Consider the following 24,962-nt stretch of genomic DNA (forward strand, 5'->3'; position numbering starts at 1 on the left):
GAAGGATAGAGCCACCTACCATGATTTTAGCCAATAGGAATTGCAGTTTAGGAGCTCCTGTAGGAACTTTACTACAAAGGTTAACAGAACATATGATATGATAGCCATCTTCAAATATCTAAAGGGCTGTCAAATGGAAGATGGTGCAGGCTTGTTTTCTCCTGCTCTAGAGGGTAGGTTCTGAACCAATGGATTCAAGTTACAAGAAAGAAGATTTTGACTAAACATCAGGAGGAACTTCCTCTTTGACATTGGAACGGACTCGCTTGGAAGATGGTGGACTCTCCTTCCTTGGAGGGTTTTAAGCAGAGGTTGGGTGGCCATCTGTCACGGATGCTTCAGATGAGATTCCTGCCTTGCAGGGGATTGGACTAGATGGCCCTCAGGGTTCCTTCCAACTCTACAATTCTATGATTTCGTGATTCATCCTGGAGCATTTACCAGAACTATAGTCGAGCACTTGCAAAAGCAACCAACCAGCTCTTTGATTAACAGAATACAATTTACTGGTGGATTTATACTGGAATGTCCACACATCTTCCACTTTATTAATTGTTCTGTGATGAGTCCCCAGTGCTACCACATTACTGCCTTTGGAAAGGGCACTCTGGCACAGAACCAAAAGCAGAACAACCCCCTGCCTTGCACATCCTGGAACATTTGTGATAGAAAAAATTACAGGGTTTTAATAGGAAGCTATGAGACAAAGCAGTATGCCACCCTGAAACTTTTATAGGTGCAAACAGTCTGGAAAGTGGCATCACATATAGAATCACAGTACTGTATAGTCAAGTTTCAAGGGACTGTGAGAGTCATTATTCCAACATTCTGCAGTGTAGGAAACTTTCGCCCAACATTGGGCTCGAACCCATGACCCTTATCCTTGAAGGATAAGAAGAAAACTAGAGATTGCTTAATACCATCACGAGCACAACTCTTCATGAATGCATAATTAAAAGGACACATGGAGGGAGGCCACAGTGTACTCTTTTGAAGTGCGTAATTTGTATAGGACTATTTCAGGGACCAGATAGAGTGTGTGGGTGTATTCTGTATGGGGCGTTTCTGGCTGGGAATCCAATAGTCTCCTTCCCTGCTAACAGAAGACTACCCTGAATGAAAACCATCTCCCACTCAGCCATAGTCACAGCTCCCCGCCCCTGTTTGGAGTAATATATTGTATTGACACAGGCAAGTCAATTTTTCAATGTTTCAAAAGTAAAATGATAAATCCATACCGTCCGAATAAGACCTGCATTAGAGGACCGAGTCCTGTCTTTGCTGCTATTTTTTGTCTGGTGAGGTGGCATTCAGGTTAAAATCCTGGATTCTTCCACTGTTTTCTTTGAGCTGCTTTCAGTTCCATCATGTGGGAGAGAATAAAAAAATGACTTTCAAAACGAACCAGCAAGCTCCATTTCTGAACAATAGAATTGTGTCTTGGGCTGTGACTCACCTCATTCCCTGCCAAAATGGAATGTGGGAACCGGCTTGAGTCTTGAAGAATGATTGGGTGGAATATTGCCTGCACATTTTTCTCTTTTTATGTACGTAGGTTATGTTCTTATGCAATCATCTTATGCTGATTGTAATTCAGCAATCATCAGCATATTAGGGCACTGCTGAAATAATTGCACTGGCTGCCAATTAAAGGTATGAGTTAAGTTCAAGGTGTTGGATCTGGGGTACAAAGCCCTAGGTCATCTCACCCCTTATATACCTAATTGATCACTGAGCTCTGCAGATAGGGGCCTTCTGCAGATTCCGCCTTATTAAGAGGTCCATCCTGCACAATAAAGGAATTGGACCTTTAATATGGTAGCCCCTTCCCTTTGGAATCTCACCCTCTGCCATTTAATATCAGACAGGTATCATTTCTGTTGTCTTCGAAACCTACTGAGGACCTTCCTCTTTCAACAAACCTTTTATGTGGAAATCTTACCACAGTCTGCATCTGCACTGGAACTATTAAAAAACTTTTTATAGGTGAAATGTTTTTAAACTGTTTGTATTATTATTATTTATTATTATTTATTTATTTGCCAATACATTCATTTTAATGGCTGAAATGGCTGAAATTCTACCCAATAGGGTAAGCTTCATTCTTCCCCAAATCTCCAACTCTTTTTTAATCTCTTTCCACAATTTAATACAATTACCGTATTTTTCGCTCTATAACATGCACCCGACCATAACACGCACGTATTTTTAGAGGAGGAAAATCCGTAGGCATGCCGCCCGTAGGCATTTCCTCCATAACACGCACAGACATTTCCCCTTACTTTCTAGGAGGAAAAAAGTGAGTGTTATGGTGCAAAAAATACGGTATTTTGAAATAAATTGAGATTTCTCACCAACAGCCAAATTCCTAAATATTTCACTTTCTTAACAATTTTTTGAAAAAACTTTTTTGTGTTTTTTTAAAAATATATATTTTATTCAGGATTTTCTTGTTTTACAGAAGTGTAGTGCCTCGTATTTTTCCCCCCATGTAACATTTTTACAAATCCATTTCATTTGTTGAGGCATTAGGGGGAGAAGAAAAGAAAAAAGAAAGGGGGTGGATTATATTTATAAAAATAAAATGGAATTGTTTTTAATATCAACCTGCTTCTAGAATCATAGAATTGTAGAGTTGGAAAGGATCCGGGGGTGCGAGAAGGGCATCTACTCCACCCCCAATGTAGGAAACTCCACTAAAGCATCCCTGAGAGATGGCTATCCAACCTCTGCTTTAAAACCTCCAACAAAGGAGAGTCTACAACCTCCTGAGGGAGTCCTCTTTAATTGTGTTTTGCACTAGTTTTATGGTTGCAGTTGTTTTATGATTATATATTTTACTGTTGCAACCCATCCTGGGACCTTGTGGTGAAGAGCAGGTAAGAAATAAAAATAAAAATGAAAACAATCAATAAAAAGAATTTATATGCATCTCATGCATGTGTAATGATGTGCTTTTGAAATGCTCAGTAGTTTGTGATTTGGCTTCTCTGGAGTTTGGGGAGCCTGGCACTTTATTGTTTCACTTCACTAGTGGCCTGATTGTAGCATGAATTGTGTGAAGCCCACTCTTTGGCCATTAGGCCCCCACCCTTAGCAGCTTTGAAAAAGATGGAAGCCCTCCAGGATCTGAGATGCAGCTAAGGGTTGTACAGTGGTACCTCGGTTTTTGAACGCCTCTGTACTCAAACATTTTGGAACTCGAATGCCAAAAACCCGGAAGTAAGTGCCTCGGTTTTCGAATGCGCCTCAGAACTCGAACAGGAAACGTGGCTTTTGTTTTGAGTTTTCTGTGTTGAGGCTTGTGTTTTGAGGCTTCCGCTTTCGGTTTTCGAATGTTTCAGAAATTGAACAGACTTCCAGAATGGATTATGTTCGAAAACCAAGGTACCACCAAGTCTTTGGCTTGTACTACTTCTTTACTCTACCTTTTCCTACTGCACAGCAGAGGACCATGGCGAAGAGAATGTTGGGGCAAACTGAGGGATTCATTATTTTCCTCAGTAGCAATTGAGGCAGTTCTGCAAAGTATGGGGGAACACATGAAGGTTGTTATGTCCCTCCTACCTCCCCTAACAGGGTTCTTGTGACTTTAATACAGTATAGAGTGTTAGGTAGCAATATAGCAGATAGAGTATGTTCTCTTCCCACATAGAGATGCAGTAAGGGGGAAAGTGGCAACAGCTGAATTTTTCACATGCCATACTAGTCATGAAAGTGCTAGAGCAAGGTTTGATCATTTTGCTTCCTCCCTTTTAAAAAGAATCTCCTGGTGCCTGCTGAGCTGCACATTGCTTCATTACGGCAATAGGTGTCGTCGTTTCCACACCTATTTGGTTGGTCCTGTACCTGCCTTTTTACTTTATGTTTTGATGGCATCTGTTAATTATTAAAAACCATGGAATATGTTCATTGGTTGCACACCTGAGTCATATCTTTTTATGAGATAAAAGGTCACTGCAAACAGAGTCGCACAAAAGCCACCTCAGAAACCAGAAGTTGCAGGAAATGCTTTGTGTGGGGCCTTCCAGAGGAATGATATAGAAGCCAGTTGAGAGTTAATCGGAATATTTGGGTGTGTGGCTATATGAGGAGTTACTTGGATGGAATAGACAGCAATGAACAGATTTTCTTTCTCAGAAGAGACTAAGGTTTTTCATGTGACAATCTACTGGTAAGAAGGTAAGGAACTCTCAAGCCTATGATAGTCAATTTAATATGGGTGAATGACTGCAAAATGGGTTTACTGATAAAGAATCTGCGGTTATGTAATGATATTTAGAAAAGGATGTTTGCTCTCCAAAGTTAAGTTAGCAAAATCCAAATGTGAACAGAAAGTAGGAAGTACGATAGTGTAGAGGCTTCTACTTTTGAATGTTACTTGTTTGGCACAGTCTTAGGTATGTTTACTGTGTATGATGGGGCTTAAAACTTAGTGAAAGTGCTGACAGTTGCAGCTTTAATTTATATGTCTGATCAAACACATGTGGAGAGCAACTACTATATAGAAACGTATTTTTCTGTTGATCCCACAGCTCTGAAATAGTCTGCAAATGATCCTTCTTGGTTAATGAAAACCCAGGAAATGAGCTTGGGTAGTCCACCCCTATTGGGCACGTTGATCTGTTATCGTACAAGAGGAGATGCTTAGCACAATGGCAACGCCTGCCTCAAATAAGGAGAGTAAAGCTATCCCAAAATAATTGTAGCTTTCTGTTGTGAAAAACATTTTTTCCATTTCTAAAAAAAATTGAGCCACTATGGCCTAGTTTTGATGGAAGTTCCTGTGGCTCTCTTTCCCTAACCCTAACCCTTTTTGACACCTACATCACTGAAATACATTTCCAGGCAACAGTCTTATGCATACTTACAAGGGAGTGAGTCTCTTTTAATCAGAGGTGTTAGCATTTACATTCAAGTATACATGCATAGGATTGTATCGCCCATCCTCTGTACTGATAAATCTCATCTTTTTGCTGTTTTATGCAATGTAGGTTTTTACCAATTAGACAGCAACACCAGCAATAATAGTTGTCGTGAACTGAGATCTGATTTATGCTTAGCCCTTCTGGGCATTTCTTTGAATGAGGATTGCTATTCTTAAAAAGACTTGATCACATCAGCAGCTAGGATAGATATCTCTTAGCACTGGAAAAATATGGAATCATGTCTGGACAATCAAAGTTTGTGGCAGCTTGGCTCTTGAAAACACACTTCAGCAGGAATTTTTTGTAGCTTATGGTGGGAGGTGAATGATCACTTTGCTGAGGGTTTGTTGCCATTCGTATTGTGGATTTAGTAAGAGTTAGGATTAAATAAGGTTTGATTAAACTGTGCCAAACACTAAAACTCCCTGGATTTAGTTTATGCTGACAACCTAGGCCAATCTGGCATAGCTGCTAAGAGGGGCTATTAGCAGGGCGCAAAGGCTAGTGATGGCCCATCAAGGAAACCATCAAAGGGCAAGACTGCAGGACCAGGAGGGCTTCCTCCTTCAGCTGCAGGGAAGGAAAAGGTTTAAGATTCCAGTGCTGGATTATGTAGGCTGATGGAAAATTGTGGTGTTTTGCAAGAGGTCTGAAAAAGTGAGAGAGAAAGGGGGCCAACAGAACTCCCAGTGGGCTGGCTGGAGCAAATGGGGCAGGCAGGTTCCCTTGTTTGTAGACCTAAGCCTGCTGCTCCTGAGAGAGGAACAAATAATAATTTTAAGATGTGAATGCTCTGAACCCTCTCTGCACAGTAGATGACCAGCGTGGATAGCTCAGTTGGTTAGAGTATGGTGCTGATAACGTCAAGGTTGTAGGTTCAATCCCTGTATGGGACAGCTGCTTATTCCTGCATTGCAGGGGGTTGGACTAGATGATCCACAGGGTTCCTTCCCACTCTACAGTTCTATGATTCTATGATTCAGGTTGTATATATGTGTAAATAAACCAAATATCATAAAGACACTGCCGCCTCCACTGTGCCTAATTGTCCAAAAGGGAACACAGGCCCTGTGGAAAGCATGCCATTGCCAAGACCCCTGGAATCTCACACATCTTAGAGATTGGATGCTTACATGAATCCAGCCCAGGAGTGTTTTTTTTCACAACTGCTCACCACATTCCAGAAGGATGTGATCTCTTCTTAATAGTCAAACACGTCATTTAGTGACTGCACATATATGTATGGTTCTCTGTTTATAATCTAGGAGATATACTGCTTTGTTGTTGTTCAGTCCATTTGAAGCATGATTGTTTTTGTCTTTGGATTCGCAACTTTGAAATACTTGATAAAAAAAATATGTGTTTTACAGCAATGAGCTGGTGTCCTCTTCTTTTAGGTTCATTGGAAGAGCTTGCTAAATGGATAGATATCGGGAATGGATTTGGCTGGCTTTCAGTTTTTTAGTCTTGCTAACAGGTATTATTACTCTTTTCTCATTTGCCAACCAAAGTGTAACTTGTTTGCTTAGCACTTCTTAGGCCACCTGTAACTCTATAGAATGCTGAAATACTAAAACTAAATTTGTCACACACATTCAGGGTGTCACATTTTAATAACAACCCAGCCCCTTCCTCCCTACCAGTTCTCAGTGGGAGAAGGAAAATGCAAAATATTACTCGATGCAAGACTGAAATGTCGTATGGAAATCATTTAATATGGATAGTAAGCTTCCTATACCTCCATTAATTGTTGTCCACATGACTTTTTCCTCCAAATCACTGCCTTCCCACACTTCCCCCTCAGTAAGTCTGGATTTTCTCATACCCCCTCCTTTTCAGAGTATCCCTGTTATGAGAAAATCAGGACTGAGGAAGGGGAAAGTATGGGAAGTGGAGATTTGGAGGAAAACATCAAAGGATAATGGAGAATTGGGGGAAGTACAGAAAGCTTACTATCTACATTAAATTACACTATGGACGAGCCCTTTGTGTGCACATTGAAGGTCAACATTCTGAATTTCTATTATAAATTCTAACTTGACTTCCACTCTGTTTTCATGGAGGCCAGGAAAGATGCAAAGCAGAATGCAGTGCAATAGCTCCCTTGAAGACTGACAAGTTGAAGTAAGAGATGTGCATGTTCAGGACACAAGGAAAAGTAGGGAAATTGAACACAATACAGGGTATCCCTTGAAAAGCAAGCTACTGACTGAGAGCTGAAGTGTACTTTCAGTACAGCAGTCTGCATTTCAAGCTGAAATCCTAGCTCAAGTCCCTATGCACTTTGGGTCAGTAAAGATGTCAAAGATACAGCCTCCCTTGAAGTCTTCAGAACAAAAGGTCACGTGTACATTTTTAACATCAGCTGGTTATTATACCTCTGTAGGTGTGTCTTTGCGATTCATTTCTTCAACTTCTCAGTCTGCATTTTTTTTGCATTGCTGTAGCTGTATAGCTCGTGTCCCATGTGAATTTTTTGATACAAGTTTGTGAGTTTTGAAACTTCTTATGATCCTTGAGCATTAAAATACAATTTAGTACAAAGACGATGATCCCTTTAAGTCCCTTGGGTAGTTTATACAATAAGATGGAAAGAATGTAATTATCTTGGCTTATAATGCCAACATACTTGGAGTATGGTCATTAGCAAAGGATAATAAAAAAAATGAGAAGTGTTCTGGAATTGGTTCACACTGATGGGAATTACGCTACTATGCCACCTATTCAAATGACTCTTGTAGAGTATTTAGGCTGTTGTGCAATTCTTGGCTCTTGGAAAATCACATGCCCTTTCTGGTAATTATTTCTTTAAAGAAAGTAAAAAAAAAAAAAAAAAGATTAAGCCCAGTTTTGCCAACATGAGGATTTATTAAAGTCGTTGTCAATCAATCCACAGAACTGAGCACAAAACTTTGAAAAATTAACTCTTGCAGATCAGTGTGTCAAAGCTGTACAGGATGGATTAAGAAAATTCAAAATGTTTATCCCGAAAGCTCTATAATGGAACAGGCAAGGGCAGCGCTACCAAATGAGCCACAACTACAGTGGTACCTCGGGTTACATACGCTTCAGGTTGCATACGCTTCAGGTTACAGACTCCACTAACCCAGAAATAGTACCTTGGGTTAAGAACTTTGCTTCAGGATGAGAACAGAAATCTTGCTCCAGCAGCGTGGTGGCAGCAGTCAGCCCCACTAGCTAAAGTGGTGCTTCAGGTTAAGAACAGTTTCAGATTAAGAACAAACCTCCAGAACGAATTAAATTCTTAACCCGAGGTACCGCTGTATTCTCAGGATAGGATGAATCTGCTTCTAGGCACCTGGTTGTTTAAAACCAGTTTAGGTCCAAAATGGGAATGCTTCAAACCAAAACTCTGGGATTCATTAAGCAACTGCTGTCAACTTAAACTGAGGCAAGACCTTCCCTCTGTTTTCAAGCACAGGGCAAAGTTACAATACAAGACGACCGATAGCTTTTGTTTCGAATGTTCACAGCAAAGGTTCTTCAGACGTTGTACACACTATCTGGCATTAATCTGTGTTACCAGTACATTAACCAACTTAAATGCCTCCTTCATTTTTTTGTTCACATGGACGTTTAATGCTCCTCATGTATTTATGCGGAAGGGTGATGTCAGACCTATATACATTGATTTTTTTAACTGTTATCATGATGATTTTGTAAGATAAGCTAGAAACACCCTTATTGACTTTGGTGTTGGTTTAGTTTCAGTTCCTGAGTGATTTCCCCCCCCCTCTCCTGTTTTGCAGATACTGGGTTTGGCTACTCCATCATAGAAGGTCCCAGAAATTTAACAATTCTTGCTGGTTCAGTGGCTCATTTTAACTGTACAGTGTCAGAAGGGTATAAGATTTTGATATGGCTTTTCAATGGAACCCCTATATTGACTGTACTGGGTAACGGAACACCTGTTATAACAAATGTGAAATACAATCAGGATGGTTTTCACAATGGTACCGAGTTCACCTCCGGACTCAAGATTTTTGATGTCCAGCTACATGATTCTGGAGAAATAAAATGCAGCCTCCAGAACTTTCAGGAAGATAAATACGCATTTCTTTCTGTTCAAGGTGTGTATGCCTTTTTGTCATCCTTCAGTTTTAAGGAAAAAACATTTAGGCCAATTGCAAGAGTAATTCATACTGAGATTGCTCTTTCCTATTCCTTCTATACTTCCTTCTCTCAGCACTTTAAACAGTATTGTGGCATTTAAACACTAATAGATGTGCTGCAGCGCAAGCCTTTGTGGACTACAAAGCACTTTGGTAGACGAATAGCATAATTTTCAGTTGTATACCCTCCAACATTCTGACAATTAAAATTGGGCTGCAGGTCCTTTGGTGCTGTGCTCCCATGCAAGCCAATTGAGGCTTCCCAGTCCCATGTCTCTGTTGCTGGCAGCAGCTCCCTCAGGAAGCGGCAGGCCAGCACCTTCACCTCCTCTTCCCTGTCATCATCTTCATCTTTGTTGGCTTCTTTTATGCCTCTGGCAGGGACAGCATCAGGCAGAGCAGGCATGGCCTTTGGGTCTGGCTGGGGCATCCTGGTTTATACCACCAGTACCTCCTCCATGGGCTCCAGCTCGGCTGCCTTCATTTGCGTGAAAAATGTGCCTCTTTTGGTGCTGAGCTCTCATGGGAAATAGCTGACTTGTGCGAGAGCTTGGCACCAAAAATGAGACATCCATTCAGAAGCCACAATCTGTAAACTACAATTCTGGGGTGCCCTGGTCAAATCAGAACTGTTGGTGGGTATGTAGTTGACATGTGTTTTTATATATCTCAGAGAGAGAGAGAGAGAGAGAGAGAGAGAGAGAGAGCGCATACAGATAGCTGTAGCATCCCCTGCTTCTAATGTCATAGCAATGCTACCATAAAACTAGTGGTTAGTGGATACTAAGCCAGCATTTGGGAATCATTACAATAGACCCTCATCAAGATAACAGATGCTCCTTTTGACAATACTGCCAATCAGCATTGTTTAGAGCCCAAACTTTTTTCAAAGAGGACCAGATTTGATGAAGTGAACATGCATGAGGGCCAACCACAGGTGTTTAGCTTTTTTTAGGATTGAAGTTGTTGAGCTTTTTAAAGGATTTTACTCCAGGACCTATACTGCCACCGGGGCCGGATTAAATCAACCGGCAGCCCAGATTAGGCCCCCGAATTGGACTTTGGACATGCCTGGTTTAGAGAATGCATATAGAAATGATAAATCATCTCTCGGCTCTAAAAATTTGCCAAATGAAGGGTCAATCTGCAGTGTGGCATTTTCAAAATTCTTGAGAAATCTAATCCAATGCATAATTCTGTAGCTCAGAAAGATGCATCTATCAGCATGGCTACAAAGCTTCAATAATTATCTTCCAACAATAATCTGGGAAACCTGCTTATGTTTCTAAAGCCACTAATGGGCTGTTAGAAATGCTTTAAAGGTTACTTTTCCAACATGGAAATCTGGGTTTCAATTTTTTTTTTTTGGGGGGGATGTAATTCTCTTGGTGGCAACATGAAACCAAATTGAGAAAATAAATTCAACCTGGCCCTATAAAAATGTGTAGTGTAAACTATTCTGAAGGAAGAAAAACATCTTCTTTTCCCCAAACAGTTAATGGATCTTTGACTATCAAAGCTGGCAACTTGACAGTAAGAGAGAACCAAACAACTGAGATAATTTGTGAAGCTCTTGGATGGGCTCCTGCTCCACAGATTTCCTGGATGGTAAATAATATTACATTAGATAATTCCATGTACATTACCAACCAGAGTCAAGGATCAAATGGCTTGTACAATGAAGAGAGCATCTTAACCCTGACACCAGTGACCAATAGCACTGTGACTTGCTTTGTCGCTATAGATGCACTCCCTGAGCCACAGAATACAACTGTGACACTTACTGTGTATCAACCTCCTTCAAGTAAGTGACTATCTTGCGGGTACACTTCTTTCTTTCTTTCTTTCTTTCTTTCTTTCTTTCTTTTTTCTTTTTTCTTTTTTCTTTTTTCTTTTTTCTTTTTTCTTTCTTTCTTTATCTAACATTTATTCAAAAGTTACAATACAGCTTTGTCCACTGCCATAATATCACAAAATGATTACTCTAGTCCTCAATCCCACATCACCGTCATGTTCAAAATCTTTAATTTCTTGTTATGCAATCTACTATACATGGCTGAAAGGTACTGTACTTGGCTTTCGATCATGGCTAAAATATTGGTGGGACATCCATTCACAGACTATATGAAATTTGGTGAGTTTCATGAAGATGGCTCTGGAATGGCCCTAGCTTTGGCCCTCTTGCTTTTGACAGCCTACAACTCCCATCATCCTTGACCATTGCTTGCTGGGGCTGATGGGTTACAGTGCACAAACACCTGGAAGGCCACAGGTTCACCATCCCTACTCCAGGTGCTTCCATGTCCAATTATTAATGTACCAACTGTAGAGTTGGGATCTTCTGCATACAAAGGAGGCGTTCTGCCACAGAGAAATGATTCCTCCCAAAGTTACACATTGATTTTTATTATTGGCAACCCTTAGTATGTTAAATGAGGCAAAGACGGCTGATAAGAGGCAGAAGTGATTGCTTTATTTACCTCAATTGTTAGGCAAGGTTTTCTGATCATAGTTTCCTGGTCATAGGCTTCCACTTTGTACTCCATTTGTGCCAGTACCTTGGGGACCTATTTCCTTGTGTGTTTCTGTTCTAGAAATGACCAGAGTAGATGTTTCTAATTACTGACTAAGCAAAACAGAATCCATCAGGAAGATTCTGTTTTGTGGGTGAGGAAGATTCTGTTTTGTGGGTGATGGGGGAATTAATAAACCCTCTTGTCTAGCTGTCACTCTGAAGAAGCAGCCATATTCGGTTGCCATAGTGACGTGATGTAACTTCAGAATGGAAGAAAAGCAGATGTCACAAAGTGCAATTACGGCGTACTTACTGATTTGTCTAGGAACATTCTTCATTTTATTCCCCGAGAAGCTGTTTGTGCAGGAGGAGAAACATGTGAGTTGTCAGGGTTGGAGTACATAAAAATCTTTTAATGATTAGGCTGAAATTGAGATATGTCAGCAGTAATGAAGAAAACCGCCTCTCCTCTCTCTTACACACATTACTTCATATGCCATTTCATAGTTTCCTGACAGCTTTCTTTAGTGTTTTGTGTGGTCACCATTCATCGGGCTGAAGGAAGTTCCAATGGGAGGGGGAGCCATCTATTACAATGTAGAAGCATGCACTTCAGTCACCAGAATCAGGCCTGTTCTCCTTGGAGGAAGTGTGAAGAACACTTAAACTGGTGAAGTTGTGAAAGCAGGTGGTGGAGGTGTTGGCTCTTGCCAAAAGGGCAATGGAAGATTTTTGATATTTTAGGACTCAGAAGTGCCCCATAGAGTATACCTTTTAAAGTACAGTGGGCCTGCCACTTACACTCACCTTACTTCTGCTATTGCAACCTTATGCAGGTGGGGGAATAAATCAATGGAGTGGTGGGACATTAGGATGTCTTTGGTCCCTTCCTCCGCCGTCTCCAAGGACAAGGAGGGGCTTAAAGTGCCAGCGCAGCGGCAGGAGAAGCCATAGGTTGCTGTCAGGTGAGGGGATTTAAGTTTAGGAAGAGGCATGGCTATTCTGTTGCTTCAATGGTCCAGTTCAGGGCTCAGACCTGGGACATAGATGCCTAGCTAGCTACATAGCAGGAATGGTGTGTATATCCTTTGCACCTGAGGAGATGCTGTAATTGAGTGCCTTACCAATAAAGAACTAACACTCATTTGTTCTCCTTGTGCTGGGTGTGCTCAGGACAACATACTAGTCTCTGAGTATGAGAGACGTCAGGGGTGCCGTATTATGGGTTTGGTATCCTTGGAATGAAGGTGACTGGAGATTGTGATATGTTTTTTATTTACACATATATACAAGCTAAGAGGAAGATGAAGAGGCTCACAGCATTAACACTCAGCCTAACAGATCTAACTTGCCCATTTGGGTTCAGGTTTCTCTCTGAGTTAGGGCTTTGGGTTCAGCACAGAGTGAAAGGCCATGTAGGCACCCCCATTTATTTTGTGAGCAGTATGCTCCCACCACAGGTTTGGGAAGTGGTGTACACATGACATTAGTCAAAATCCATATACATCTTGCACCTAGCCTGTCATTTCTTAGGAAATAGTGTGTTTTGATGTACCCCCCCTGCAAAAACTAGCTATATCCAAATTGAGAAAAAGAACCACCTACCTGAATTTTAGGGGACGCGGGTGGCGCTGTGGGCTAAAGCCTCAGCGCCTAGGGCTTGCCGATCGTAAGGTCGGCGGTTCAAATCCCCGTGGCGGGGTGCGCTCCCGCTGCTCGGTCCCAGCGCCTGCCAACCTAGCAGTTCGAAAGCACCCCCGGGTGCAAGTAGATAAATAGGTACCGCTTACCAGCGGGAAGGTAAACGGCGTTCCGTGTGCTGCGCTGGCTCGCCAGATGCAGCTTGTCACGCTGGCCACGTGACCCGGAAGTGTCTGCGGACAGCGCTGGCCCCCGGCCTATAGATGTGAGATGGGCGCACAAACCCCAGAGTCTGTCAAGACTGGCCCGTTCGGGCAGGGGTACCTTTACCTTTACCTGAATTTTAAGTAGGTAATGTGTACATGACCATCTCCATGCCATCCCATCTCCACTCTAGCTCACACCTTGCCAATTGTTCTCCTACACCTAGGATAAAATGTCTAGTTGTTTCTATGGCAACATAGCCAGATCTTTAGTCATGTAGAAAGGATGCTTAACAGGTTTGACTAGGGCCATTAACTTGACAAAGAGACTGATTTGACCACTGCAGCAGTTCCTTTTACAACAAAATCCCATCTTACAAACAGAAAAACTAAGGGCTTAGAAGGGGCCCCAAATGGCAAACCAACCAACCAACCAACCAACCAACCAACCAACACCCCACCCCCCGCAATCCTGCAACACTATATAAAGTGGCAATGCTGCAGTGGGAGTTTAATCAGATCTTTCATACATTTAACCCAAAGATTTAAAGGGAAAACTTTGGAAACTTGAGGGTTTAATGTGTAAACAGCTATGGTGTGTTTTGCACAACAATGCCAATTATAATCAAAAGCCTTCTCTCATCTGATGTGGTCTATAGCTCTGATAATGCTTTTAAGATAGATGAAATATAAAGCCACTGAAGAGGACTGTTCAGATGAAACACATCTGCTGAATTAACTTTTTAATTGGATGCATAGACTAGGAACTAATTTTCGCCCACATATTCCCTTCTCCTGCCTCTTCCATGCCACACTTTCCCACTACAGCCAAATTGGCAACTATGTCTATTGAGTAGAAACTGATGCATGAAATCAAAATCTGTTGAAATAATAAAAATAAAATAATAATGTATCTGGCAAAGACTCTTGGACTTCTAGAAGCCGCAACAGGGTAACATTACTTAAGAAAGCACAGCAGTCTATGAGTAACTCATTAAATTCATAGGGAGATGTGCATATTTTACTGTGCTTCTTAACATTTATTAATTTTTATCTAGTAGCAGGCGATGACGGACGAACTCGAACTATAATTTTAGCAGTTGTATTGTCAGTTGTTGGTTTCCTCCTCCTGATCCTTATTATTCTGCTTATTATCTGCTGCTGCAAAAGAAGGAAAGGTATGTGGGCTCTCTGAACCATTTTAAAACATGGAATTATTTATGAAGGGAGATTAGGTCCAAATAACTGGCTTTTGTGACAGTGGCAGATTTCTACTTGTATTCTTGATAAATGTAGATACGAACACTAAAAATAAGCGGGAGAAAGACTGGGACTTAAACACTGATGGTGAGGAATGGAATTCAATGTGGCATAAATTCCCTTATAAATCAACCTCAATCAAATATAGAGAAACAGCCTGGACCAGAGGGGAAACTGTTCCTCATAATCTGTTGTTAAATTTCTTAACGGCATACAATCCAGCGGTGAGCAAATTGTAAATAAAAAGCAATTGGAAATGAGAAGACTGTTTGAAACGCACTCTTAACTGTTTACACATCAAGCCCTCCGTTATTGGCACAGCTAATTTGAGAAGTTGCTTTCTGCAAGTGCAGCAGTATGCATAAAAAGTAAACGACTCCAGCCAACACCAGGGCACACACTGCCTCTGTTGTGCTTGTTCCCTGGCACTGTGGCCAGGTCATTCTCTTCAAACACAGGTCTTCCTTCCACAGAGCCCCATTCTGTTGTGGGGGAAGGAGAGGGTGGCAGCTGGATGCAGTCTTGGAGTGCCTTGACTTGAATAGTCTGCTTGCAGCCTGTTATAGAAATAGTGGCACATAGGTGCAAGGATAATAGGGTGGAGGGTGATGGATGGTGGGTGGTGGGTGGTGGACGGTGTCCCAATGAGCCACACCACACCCTGCTTTCCATGTGCAAAGGGAACAAGATTGCAGCCCAAGTTTCAGAGGAATTTACTGCAGAGTAATTACTTCTTTTTGAGATATACAGTAGTACCTTGGTTTTCGAACAGCTTAGTTCTCGAACGTTTTGGCTCCCGAACACTGCAAACCCGGAAGTGACTGTTCCGGTTTGCGGACTATTTTTGGAAGTCGAACGTCCGACGGGGCTTCCGCAGCTCCCTGCAGCCAATCAGAAGCGGTGCTTGGGTTTCCGAACGTTTTGGAAGTCAAACGGACTTCCGGAACGGATTCCATTCGACTTCCAAGGTACGACTGCATAGAAAAGTGTATAGCATAGTGATCCTACATGTGAGCTATGAAGGGAAGTTCTTCCTGCCTACAATAATTCTCTCTTGTTTCAATGAGGAGTCCAGGTCCACACAAGCAGAGCGCCTCCTTTTTACTTGAATGACTGAGGGTGCCTGTGCATGGACAATCTCAGTTTGAGCGCTGGAGCACCTTTCTGCATTAAATTAATATATTTAAGAAGACTTAAGAGTGTTCTTTTCAAATAAATTGCTATTTTTTTAAGAATATATTCTAAAATCTGACCTTTCCCCCCAGACTCCAAGTATCAAGAGGAGATGAGGTAAGCTGATTATCATTTTTGTTTCACTCATTTGGTAAAATTTCTATTTAATATTTTGCCCAGCTTGGCCTGTGGTAAGGGATGATGAAAGATGTAATTCAAGAACATCTGGAGAGTCACGGGTTATCCACCCCATTGTTATTAGATTTGAAACATATAAAGTCAGGAACATACAAATTATTTGCCATGGATAATATATATTTTTTCTTTTGAAATGTCCAGATGAAAAGAAAAGGGAAAAAGAGATTCTATTTCATTATAAATTTAAGTGATTTAAAATTGCTGAATTATCTGTCACCATCACATGACATTTGACTGCATGAATAGTACATGATTTACCTTTAATACCCTTTACCTTTACCCTTTACCTTTAATAGCAACATGACTCCAAACTGAAACTTTGATCCATCAAAGAACTGTTTTGCATTGGAACATTCTTATAGTAGCCTTAATATGTGCAACATATTTCATTTCATATACTTGAGTTAAAACATTTTTATACCACCCTTCATTTAAAAATTCCAAGGCATTTTGCAACACATAAATACTCAGTGGAAATAGGGCACTAAAGGTAAAGGTAAAGGGACCCCGGACCATTAGGTCCAGTCGTGACTGACTCTGGGGTTGCGGCGCTCATCTCGCTTTATCAGCCAAGGGAGCCGGTGTACAGCCTCCGGGTCATGTGGCCAGCATGACTAAGCTGCTTCTGGTGAACCAGAGCAGCGCACGGAAATGCCGTTTACCTTCCCGCCGGAGCGGTACCTATTTATCTACTTGTACTTTGACGTGCTTTCAAACTGCTAGGTTGACAGCAGCAGGGACGGAGCAACGGGAGCTCACTCCATCACAGGGATTCGAACCACCAACCTTCTGATCGGCATGTCCTAGGCTCTGTGGTTTAACCCTAATAAAGCTAATAAACCTATAATAACCCTAAAGCTAATAAACCTATAATAACCCTAAAGCTAATAAATGCTGCAATTACAGCAACAACCACAGGAGGTCACTGTGCACCAGAATAGCTCACTCCTCCTAGCTCAAGTAATGCTTACAGTGGATATGCCAATTCTACAGGCTCTTGGAGTATAGAATTTATGTTGTACAGAAACAGAACTGAAACCGAGACAGGTTGGCACATGTTAATTGTAACCAACTGGTAGGCAAATTAAATGGCATTCTCTGCTTTTCTAAGACTTATTTGAAAGCAACCTTTGGAGAGAGAAAAAAGATGTTTGGTAACAAATTGCTTCTAGCTTAGCAAAATTAGTTTTGACCACTTAAAATGAAGTAAGCTAAATGTCTCTATGCTAGAATGCATTAGGTTGTTGAGCTTTAAAATGTAAGAGAGCTTTCATCTGTATTGAGAAGCTGTTAACCAATACTGAACGGAAACTTTAAAATGGCGTCATTGTGGGAAAGGTTTGCCAGGGTTTTTGTTTGCATTCGTCTTCAAGACTGAAAGCTATCCTTTGCCGTCAGAGGGAAGAAGGAAACTTAATTCTGATTTGAGCTAATCAGTGCAATTGCTTATCTAGGTATGCCATATTTTGTTTCACCTTAGCTTGGCAGTTAAATCATTCACTCTGAGTTCTAGAAGAAAGGATCTGGCTTGGGTTCACAATCTATACAAACTCCCTCACATTTCAGAATTGATATTTTATGGCAAAATGCTAATTGTCATTAAAATGTATTACTTGCTGTTCAAGCAAGTGGTGGAGATTAATCATGCTGGATTGGTCTGTGCTACACTACCCCGATCTCCAAGCGATGCGAGATTCCAGGGCTTGTATTTTCCTTTGGGAATGAGGCACAGTGGAGACCGTGGTGTCTTTATGATATATGGTTTATTTACACATCTATACAACCTGAGCCTACAATGGTTCATGGCATTAAGGGTCGTGTTTCTTGTTTGGATTCAAGCAGAAATCAAACATTGGGCTTTGCCTCTCTGGTTTTCCTGCCTGCAGCTTCACTTCTGGGTCACATTACACACACTAAATGCTGGCCTTTTGCCATTCTCACTATCTAAGAGCTAGAGGAGGAGGGGCCCCACTCATTTGCTGTCTGTCCCAGAGCTCCTGCTCACTTAATTTCTTAATGGCCCATCACCCAGGTAACTACCTGAATAGGAAAGCTAGCCTGGCTTATTTAGCTTTTAACACTTGCTGCGTCCAGGGATTACGTGTCTGTTGTCCAGTTTAACACCCCAAACCTTGATTAAATTCTAACACTTCACTGGATCCAAGAATTTAGTGGAGTCAAACACCCTCAAACTCTTAACACATCCAAGGGTACTTGCAGTTATTGCAAGTTGTTGAAGGGGATTTAGTTGGTTCAGCACTTGTGAGAGGGCAATGCATGGGTTTTATACTGAGAAGAGGACTCTGGTCCCAGACTGCTCCCCTTCCCCTCTTTTATCACAGCTAAAGCAAAGGCAGCAGACTCCCCATCATGCATTTCCTAGTCAATAGTCAGGAATGGAACTTGCACAATAGAGCTACATAGTTGGCTTGACTCCTTTTGCCTGGCATCTGACACTGCATTTCTGTAACAGCTGATCTATAGAATAAGCCTGGAAAGCAGATTAAATTTAATACTTCGGCTTAAAAACAGCCCTGGATCAGGCTGTTCCTTAGCTAGTTAGTAACTATGTACTGAAAGCTTTGAGAGCATGCCAAAAAGCTACTAATGTATTACTTTTGCAAGTTGTACCTAGAGTAAAAACTGCTGAATTCAGAGTTTTTGGTAAATTAGATATGAAGTGAACCCAGAGACCGTGCTTCACTTCTGTCCCCAGAACAAACTCACTTTCATAGTATCACCCACTAAATATACAAAAAGTCCCATAAATTCAATATAGGTGATAGGTTAATAATGGATAGTAAGCAGTGGTACTGGCTGACTTAACATGACCACTTAAATTGTCTATCTGCCATAAAGCTGAAAAAATGAGGAAAGTCTTCTGTGGTTGCACTGAAAGATCTCAAATGACAGGGGTTCAAAGGTAAGCATTTTCTATTTTCTAGAAAGGTATCAGAAAAGAAAAATGCTGATAGAAATTTGGAGACAGACAGACACAGTGGACAAGAAAATTATGCATACAGTCCAGAGGATGCAAGGCGTGCTGGGCAAATGACAGGTGAGCAAAAACTGTGTTTGGGAAAATTTCTATACATCACAAAAATGCATTTGAAATGCTTCTCTGGAGCACTCTGATGGGCAGAGAATAGCCTGAACATTTGTTTTGTTCTCAGAACAGTGGGATATTGGGCTACCACTGTGTGACTTGAAAAGCTAGAATGAGATGACCGAAGACCTGAAGCCTGGTTTGGCCAGTGTATGGCATCAAGCTGAAATCGATGAACTGCTTCCTCTAGAAGTCATTCAAGGGCAACTTTCAGTGCCCGTTTCCCAAACATAAATCCATATTATTCATCTGTGCAAATGGCCCTCTATGCAGGGCAAAGCCTTTCCTAGGCATGTGCTTCCAGTTATTTCTGGTTAACGTGTCTAAAAGTACCATGTGACTGATAAATATTAATGTCATATATTCATATCTTAAAGCCTCAACTCAAGCCTTCCTTCTCTATTTTAAGTGGTTTGAGGATGGTAGCCATGAATATCGGTTAAGTTATGCACAGCAATCCTAAGCATACAAACTGGGAAGCGAGATGTATTTCAAAATCAGTTGCAGCTTAATTTGGTTATTTTTTAACAAAATGAATTATAAAATTTTAATGTGAGGTTTATTGGATTTCTTTTTTAACCCAGTGGTACACTGTATAAACCCATATGCCATGCATGAATAATAAGGTAGTGTAGTGTCATCTGAATATCCTGATTCGATTCCCAGCTTCATGTTGAGCAGCAAAAGTGAGATAGCAGCACTGCTGAAGCAGGGCCCTGTGACAAGAGAAGGAGGCATACAGACTCGCCATCCTAAAGTATCTTGCTGAAAATACTTCCTAGAATAATGAATATTTACTTCCTCCCAGGAGCTCAAGGTGGCCTACATCGTTCTTCCTCACCCATTTTTATCCTCACAACAACTCTCTGAGGTGGAGAGGGGCTGGCTGCCCAAGGTCACCGCAGTAAGCTTCAGGGCGGAGTGTGGATTTGCACCCTGGTCTCCCAGGTTCTTATCTGAAATTCTAACCACTATTCAACACTCCCTATATTCCATTACCCTGAAAAAGATGTGCACAGGTGCCATGATTAGGTCCTGAAGATGGATAGATAGAAAAACAGACAGACACGCAAGCCTTATGTTGTGTCATGCTATGATATGTGCAGTATGTGCACTCATTGTTCACTTCTGTGTCTTACCCTACACATGCCGTATACGCAGGGAATGTATGTGAACCTTAGTGTGAGTTACATGTTAACAAACTTGACAAATACATTTGGATTGTATGCTCAAATAGATAATCTGTGTGCAGCTTGTTGGGTCATGATTACATTGGTCTTCCTTCAGTGCAGAACAAGCTGCACTGAAGATCGTCCTACTGTAACCCAACCATTTATAAATGGCGCAACCTGCAGGGGATTTGCCAAGGGGTGCATTAGAATGCTTGAACAGATAAGTCTCTACAAATTTCTTAGCAGGGTTTTAACAAAGCACCCACCCAATTTACAGCAAAATATTCTGTTTCCTGAAGAGCGGTTTGTTCTCTTTACACAAAAAGGACATCTAAAAATACCTACATTTGTTTGTATTCTGAAATGATTTATAGTTCCTGCCATTCTGAAGAATCAATAACAGTTATCCTTTGTATATTGTCTTGCAGGAGTTCCCTCTTTCCCCCCAGATAACTCTAGCCTGTACGCTCCAGACGGGGATTTAGACGTGAATCCTGCATCACAGGTAACTGGAACAAGTCTTTTACAGACTGTGACATATTCCATAAACATGTAATGGACTTAAGTGATGGTTTATAAAAGAACTGGAATTTTTTTTGAGGGGGGATGCATTCTAGTTTCTGTCCTTAATGCTATTGAATGTTCTTTCAAAAATATCCTTAGCACAGCAAAACAGCATTTTCAAAACATGCAATTCACACCAGAAATTTGGATATTGTGAAGTGAAATTTGGGTTGTGGGGAAAGGGTTAAGCCCCCTTCTCCAATAATAATAATAATAATAATAAATAATAATAATTTATTATTTATACCCCACCCATCTGGCTGAGTTTCCCCAGCCACTCTGGGCGGCTCCCAATCAGTGTTAAAAACAGTACAGCTTTACATATTCAAAACTTCCCTGAACAGGGCTGCCTTAAGATGTCTTCTGAATGTCAGGTAATCATTTATCTCTTTGACATCTGATGGGAGGCCGTTCCACAGGGTGGGTGCCACTACCGAGAAGGCCCTCTGTCTGGTTCCCTGTAGCCTCACTTCTCGCAATGAGGGAACCGCCAGAAGGCCCTCGGCGCTGGATTTCAGTGTCCGGGCTGAACGATGGGGGTGGAGACGCTCCTTCAGGTATACAGGACTGAGGCCGTTTAGGGCTTTAAAGGTCAGCACCAACACTTTGAATTGTGCTCGGAAACGTACTGGGAGCCAATGCAGATCTCTCAGAACCGGTGTTATGTGGTCCCGGCGGGCACTCCCAGTCACCAGTCTAGCTGCCGCATTCTGGATTAATTGCAGTTTCCAGGTCACCTTCAAAGGTAGCCCCACGTAGAGCGCGTTGCAGTAGTCCAAGCGTGAGATAACTAGAGCATGCACCACTCTGGCGAGACAGTTCGCGGGCAGGTAAGGTCTTAGCCTACGTACCAGGTGGAGCTGGTAGACAGCTGCCCTGGACACAGAGTTAACCTGCACCTCCATGGACAGTTGTGAGTCCAAAATGACTCCCAGGCTGCGCACCTGGTCCTTCAGGGGCACAGTTACTCCATTCAAGACCAGGGAATCCCCCACACCAACCCGCTCCCTGTCCCCCAAAAACAGTACTTCTGTTTTGTCAGGATTCAACCTTAATCTGTTAGCCGCCATCCATCCTCCAACCGCCTCCAGGCACTCACACAGGACCTTCACCGCCTTCACTGGTTCTGATTTAAAGGAGAGGTAGAGCTGGGTGTCATCTGCATACTGATGAACACCCAGCCCAAATCCCCTGATGATCTCTCCCAGCGGCTTCATATAGATATTAAAAAGCATGGGGGAGAGGACAGAACCCTGAGGCACCCCACAAGTGAGAGCCCAGGGGTCTGAACACTCATCCCCCCCCCACTTTCTGGACACGGCCCAGGAGGCTTCCATTAAATTTGTAGCCTCCTGCAGCATACACAAACGCACACACCTTGGGAGACTTTTACGTCTTTGCTGTGTAAGAGCAAACAGTACTTTAAATCACCTGTGTGCTTTATAGTACAAGCAGTCAACATAATTATGCAGGACACCTGCCTGAGAATCATGAGGAATTTGAAGACGTGAAAATAAGAGGTACACACTTGAGTGGAATCCATAGAGTTAATTCTTTGTGAAGGAACAAACGCAAGGCCCACGTGGCCAACATTTGGGCTGGTAAATTCCAAACAGACAAAATTGCTCCCACTCTAACCAACAGACCATAGGAGAGCCCCCACTCTCCACTCTCTTCTCATTCCCTGATGCATGCTGCCTCTATTACCCCTCCTTTTTCTTTCCTGCCCTAGTTTATACTGTAATAGGATTGAGGGTTGGGCTGGATGATCACAAGATCCTTTTCAACTGAGTGATACCACTAAAGTAACTAAAGGTTGGCATATAGGTTTATTGCAGAAAAGAATTACATGTTTCAAGGTGAATATAGTAAAAAAAAAATGGTACCCTTGTACATGCCTAGCCAGTTGCCCTCTGAGTGTAAAATATTTTCAGTAAGAAGACAGGAATGATCCTGCAGTGACCAGGGTCACATCTAGTGGGCCTAGGCTCTGACATGGTACCTGACTGCTGCTCTCTAGGTGGGCACGTGGGGCCCAGGGCTTCAGCCCTAGTTGCAGTGCTTGCTTTCCCCCATCTCCCTCCTCCTCCTTTCTTATTTCATATCCTTTTCATGGCAAAGCTTCATTGCTACTAGCACAGTACAAGACAGGAGCATTTTGAATTATGCTCTTTGTTCAATTATTTGTGAATTTCGATGGGGTATCTGGCTATTGAATGATTTATTGGTCTGGCAGTAGGTCATTGTGCAAAGCTGAGGCTACTGTGTTGGCTATTAAGATCGGGAATGCTGCATTTCAAAGAGTTTCATGTTTGGATCATACTGAAAACATGCCTTGAGCCTGCAATTTGCAGAGTTTTTGCCATCTATCGTAGTCTGCTTGCATTTTCTGTTTGTGCCAGCTTGCCAGGACCTTCCAGGTTCTGGCACATTCAACGCCAACAAATGATAGTGCTTATCTTAAATAGCATTTATTGCATATATGATGGCACATAAACCACGTACCCATCACTCAGATCCAGTTTCCGGGGACCTCACATTTCAGACCTTTTGCTTACTTTATTAGCTATCTCAGGGAGATTCCATAACTTGTGAATATTTTCTCGTGATGACTCGTGATAGACTTGGGGATGCATCCTTTGAACCACCAGGCCCCAGAAGTCTGTACCCTATTTTTTCTCTCCCTTTGATTGGTGTCTGAGCAGGCCAATTTTCTGATATTACTCTCCCTCTCAGGGTAACACAGAGGTCAGTTTCCTTCAGAATGTTTGTTCTTAGAACGTATGCCTTTTTCAATCTGTTTGATTTAGAGCCCGGAGAACAGTTGGTGTTGAAAGAACAGATCAAAGTCACCTTAACTGTGGGGCTATGTCTTGATTGAGAGAGTCAGGCAATTGTAGGAACAATAAAGCATCATGAAGAGCAAAGTAGATCAATTTCATAATGACCTAGTCTGTAAGATCAGGTGGCTTTGCAGGAGGATGGTGTAGGTTACAAAGAAGTTCTATTTTAACAACACCATGCCCAATCAACACGCTTTAAAAAATTAGTATTTCCCTGTAGGTGTCTTCATGACCTTAGACTTAACCTGACACCAATTTCTGGGCTCATCACTGAATGTTGTAGGATGGCTTTTCCCATTTGAGAACATGACAAACAGTTGTTGCATTGCATTACGAACAAGGCAATCATTTGCTAACTGTGTTTTGCTCTATCAAAATTTACCACTGGCTTCTTTCTTAGTTTTTGGATACATCTAGTGGGTATAAATTTTTTTATTTTTTTTTAGGAATGAGTTTTTTTCTGCAGTATCAAATGAAAGTGACTTTAAAATAAAAATAATCTAGCTCAGGAGTCAGCAAACTTTTTCAGCAGGGGATCAGTCCACTGTCCCTTAGACCTTGTGGGGGGCCAGACTATATTTATTTTAAAAAATGAACGGATTCCTATGCCCCACAAATAACCCAGAGATGCATTTTAAATAAAAGCACACATTCTAGTCATGTAAAAACATGCTGATTCTCGGACCATCTGCGGGCTGGATTTAGAAGGCGATTGGGCTGGATTCAGCCCCCGGGCCTTAGTTTGCCTACCCATGATCTAGCTTCACCAGTTCTGATAGTGCCCTTGTGCTGAGTTATGGGGAGCCTCAGAGTACGCAGCTCGCCTGTGACTCTTGGCATATGCCAATCAGGTGCCCTGAGCCATCTCTTTGCTGAGACATTCCAGGGGAGGGGCACCTCATGATCAGCAAGGCTACTGGCACCTGCCTCTTCAAGCCCACCTGCTGAAAACTCTCCAGTCTTTTTTTTCCTTTTTACTCTACTTCCCAGTAAGCAACAGCAAGATGACCGACTGATGTCAGGTGAGTGGTGCTATCTGCTGTTGACAAAAACTCGTTGCATTTTATGAACCTACCATTATTTTCCCCGAGTCACAAAAAACAACAAGTGAAGGTTACTTTCTTTAACTTGAGCCTTTAATTGGGCACATTTGTAGCACGCACTGTCTGGTGCACAAAGCACTGTTGGATGAATTTGAAAGAAGCATTAGTAGGCGAGTCTTTCTG

The 24,962-nt window shown here is 41.9% G+C and overlaps 1 protein-coding gene across 6 annotated transcripts in view; it reads left to right on the top strand.

Annotated features, from left to right (window-relative positions):
- Nucleotides 1–24,962, top strand: part of IGSF5 (immunoglobulin superfamily member 5) — a 41,738-nt gene that overhangs the window by 6,854 nt on the left and 9,922 nt on the right. Inside the window, exons 1-8 of one of the 6 annotated variants that reach the window (XM_082221337.1) lie at nucleotides 3,957–4,182; nucleotides 6,326–6,405; nucleotides 8,699–9,019; nucleotides 10,557–10,865; nucleotides 14,479–14,598; nucleotides 15,946–15,970; nucleotides 18,997–19,109; nucleotides 20,758–20,834. In XM_082221337.1, coding sequence (XP_082077463.1) covers nucleotides 6,348–6,405; nucleotides 8,699–9,019; nucleotides 10,557–10,865; nucleotides 14,479–14,598; nucleotides 15,946–15,970; nucleotides 18,997–19,109; nucleotides 20,758–20,834 — 1,023 coding nt within the window. In that variant the 5' untranslated portion in view covers nucleotides 3,957–4,182; nucleotides 6,326–6,347. Of the gene's footprint in view, nucleotides 1–3,956; nucleotides 4,183–6,325; nucleotides 6,406–7,158; nucleotides 7,315–8,698; nucleotides 9,020–10,556; nucleotides 10,866–14,478; nucleotides 14,599–15,945; nucleotides 15,971–18,996; nucleotides 19,110–20,757; nucleotides 20,835–24,962 lie in introns of those variants that run through there. The other 5 variants (XM_082221338.1, XM_082221336.1, XM_082221341.1 and 2 more) reach the window with 5 other exon arrangements.

Source organism: Podarcis vaucheri (genome assembly GCF_965113315.1).
Source record: "Podarcis vaucheri genome assembly, chromosome: 4".
NCBI lineage: Eukaryota > Metazoa > Chordata > Lepidosauria > Squamata > Lacertidae > Podarcis > Podarcis vaucheri.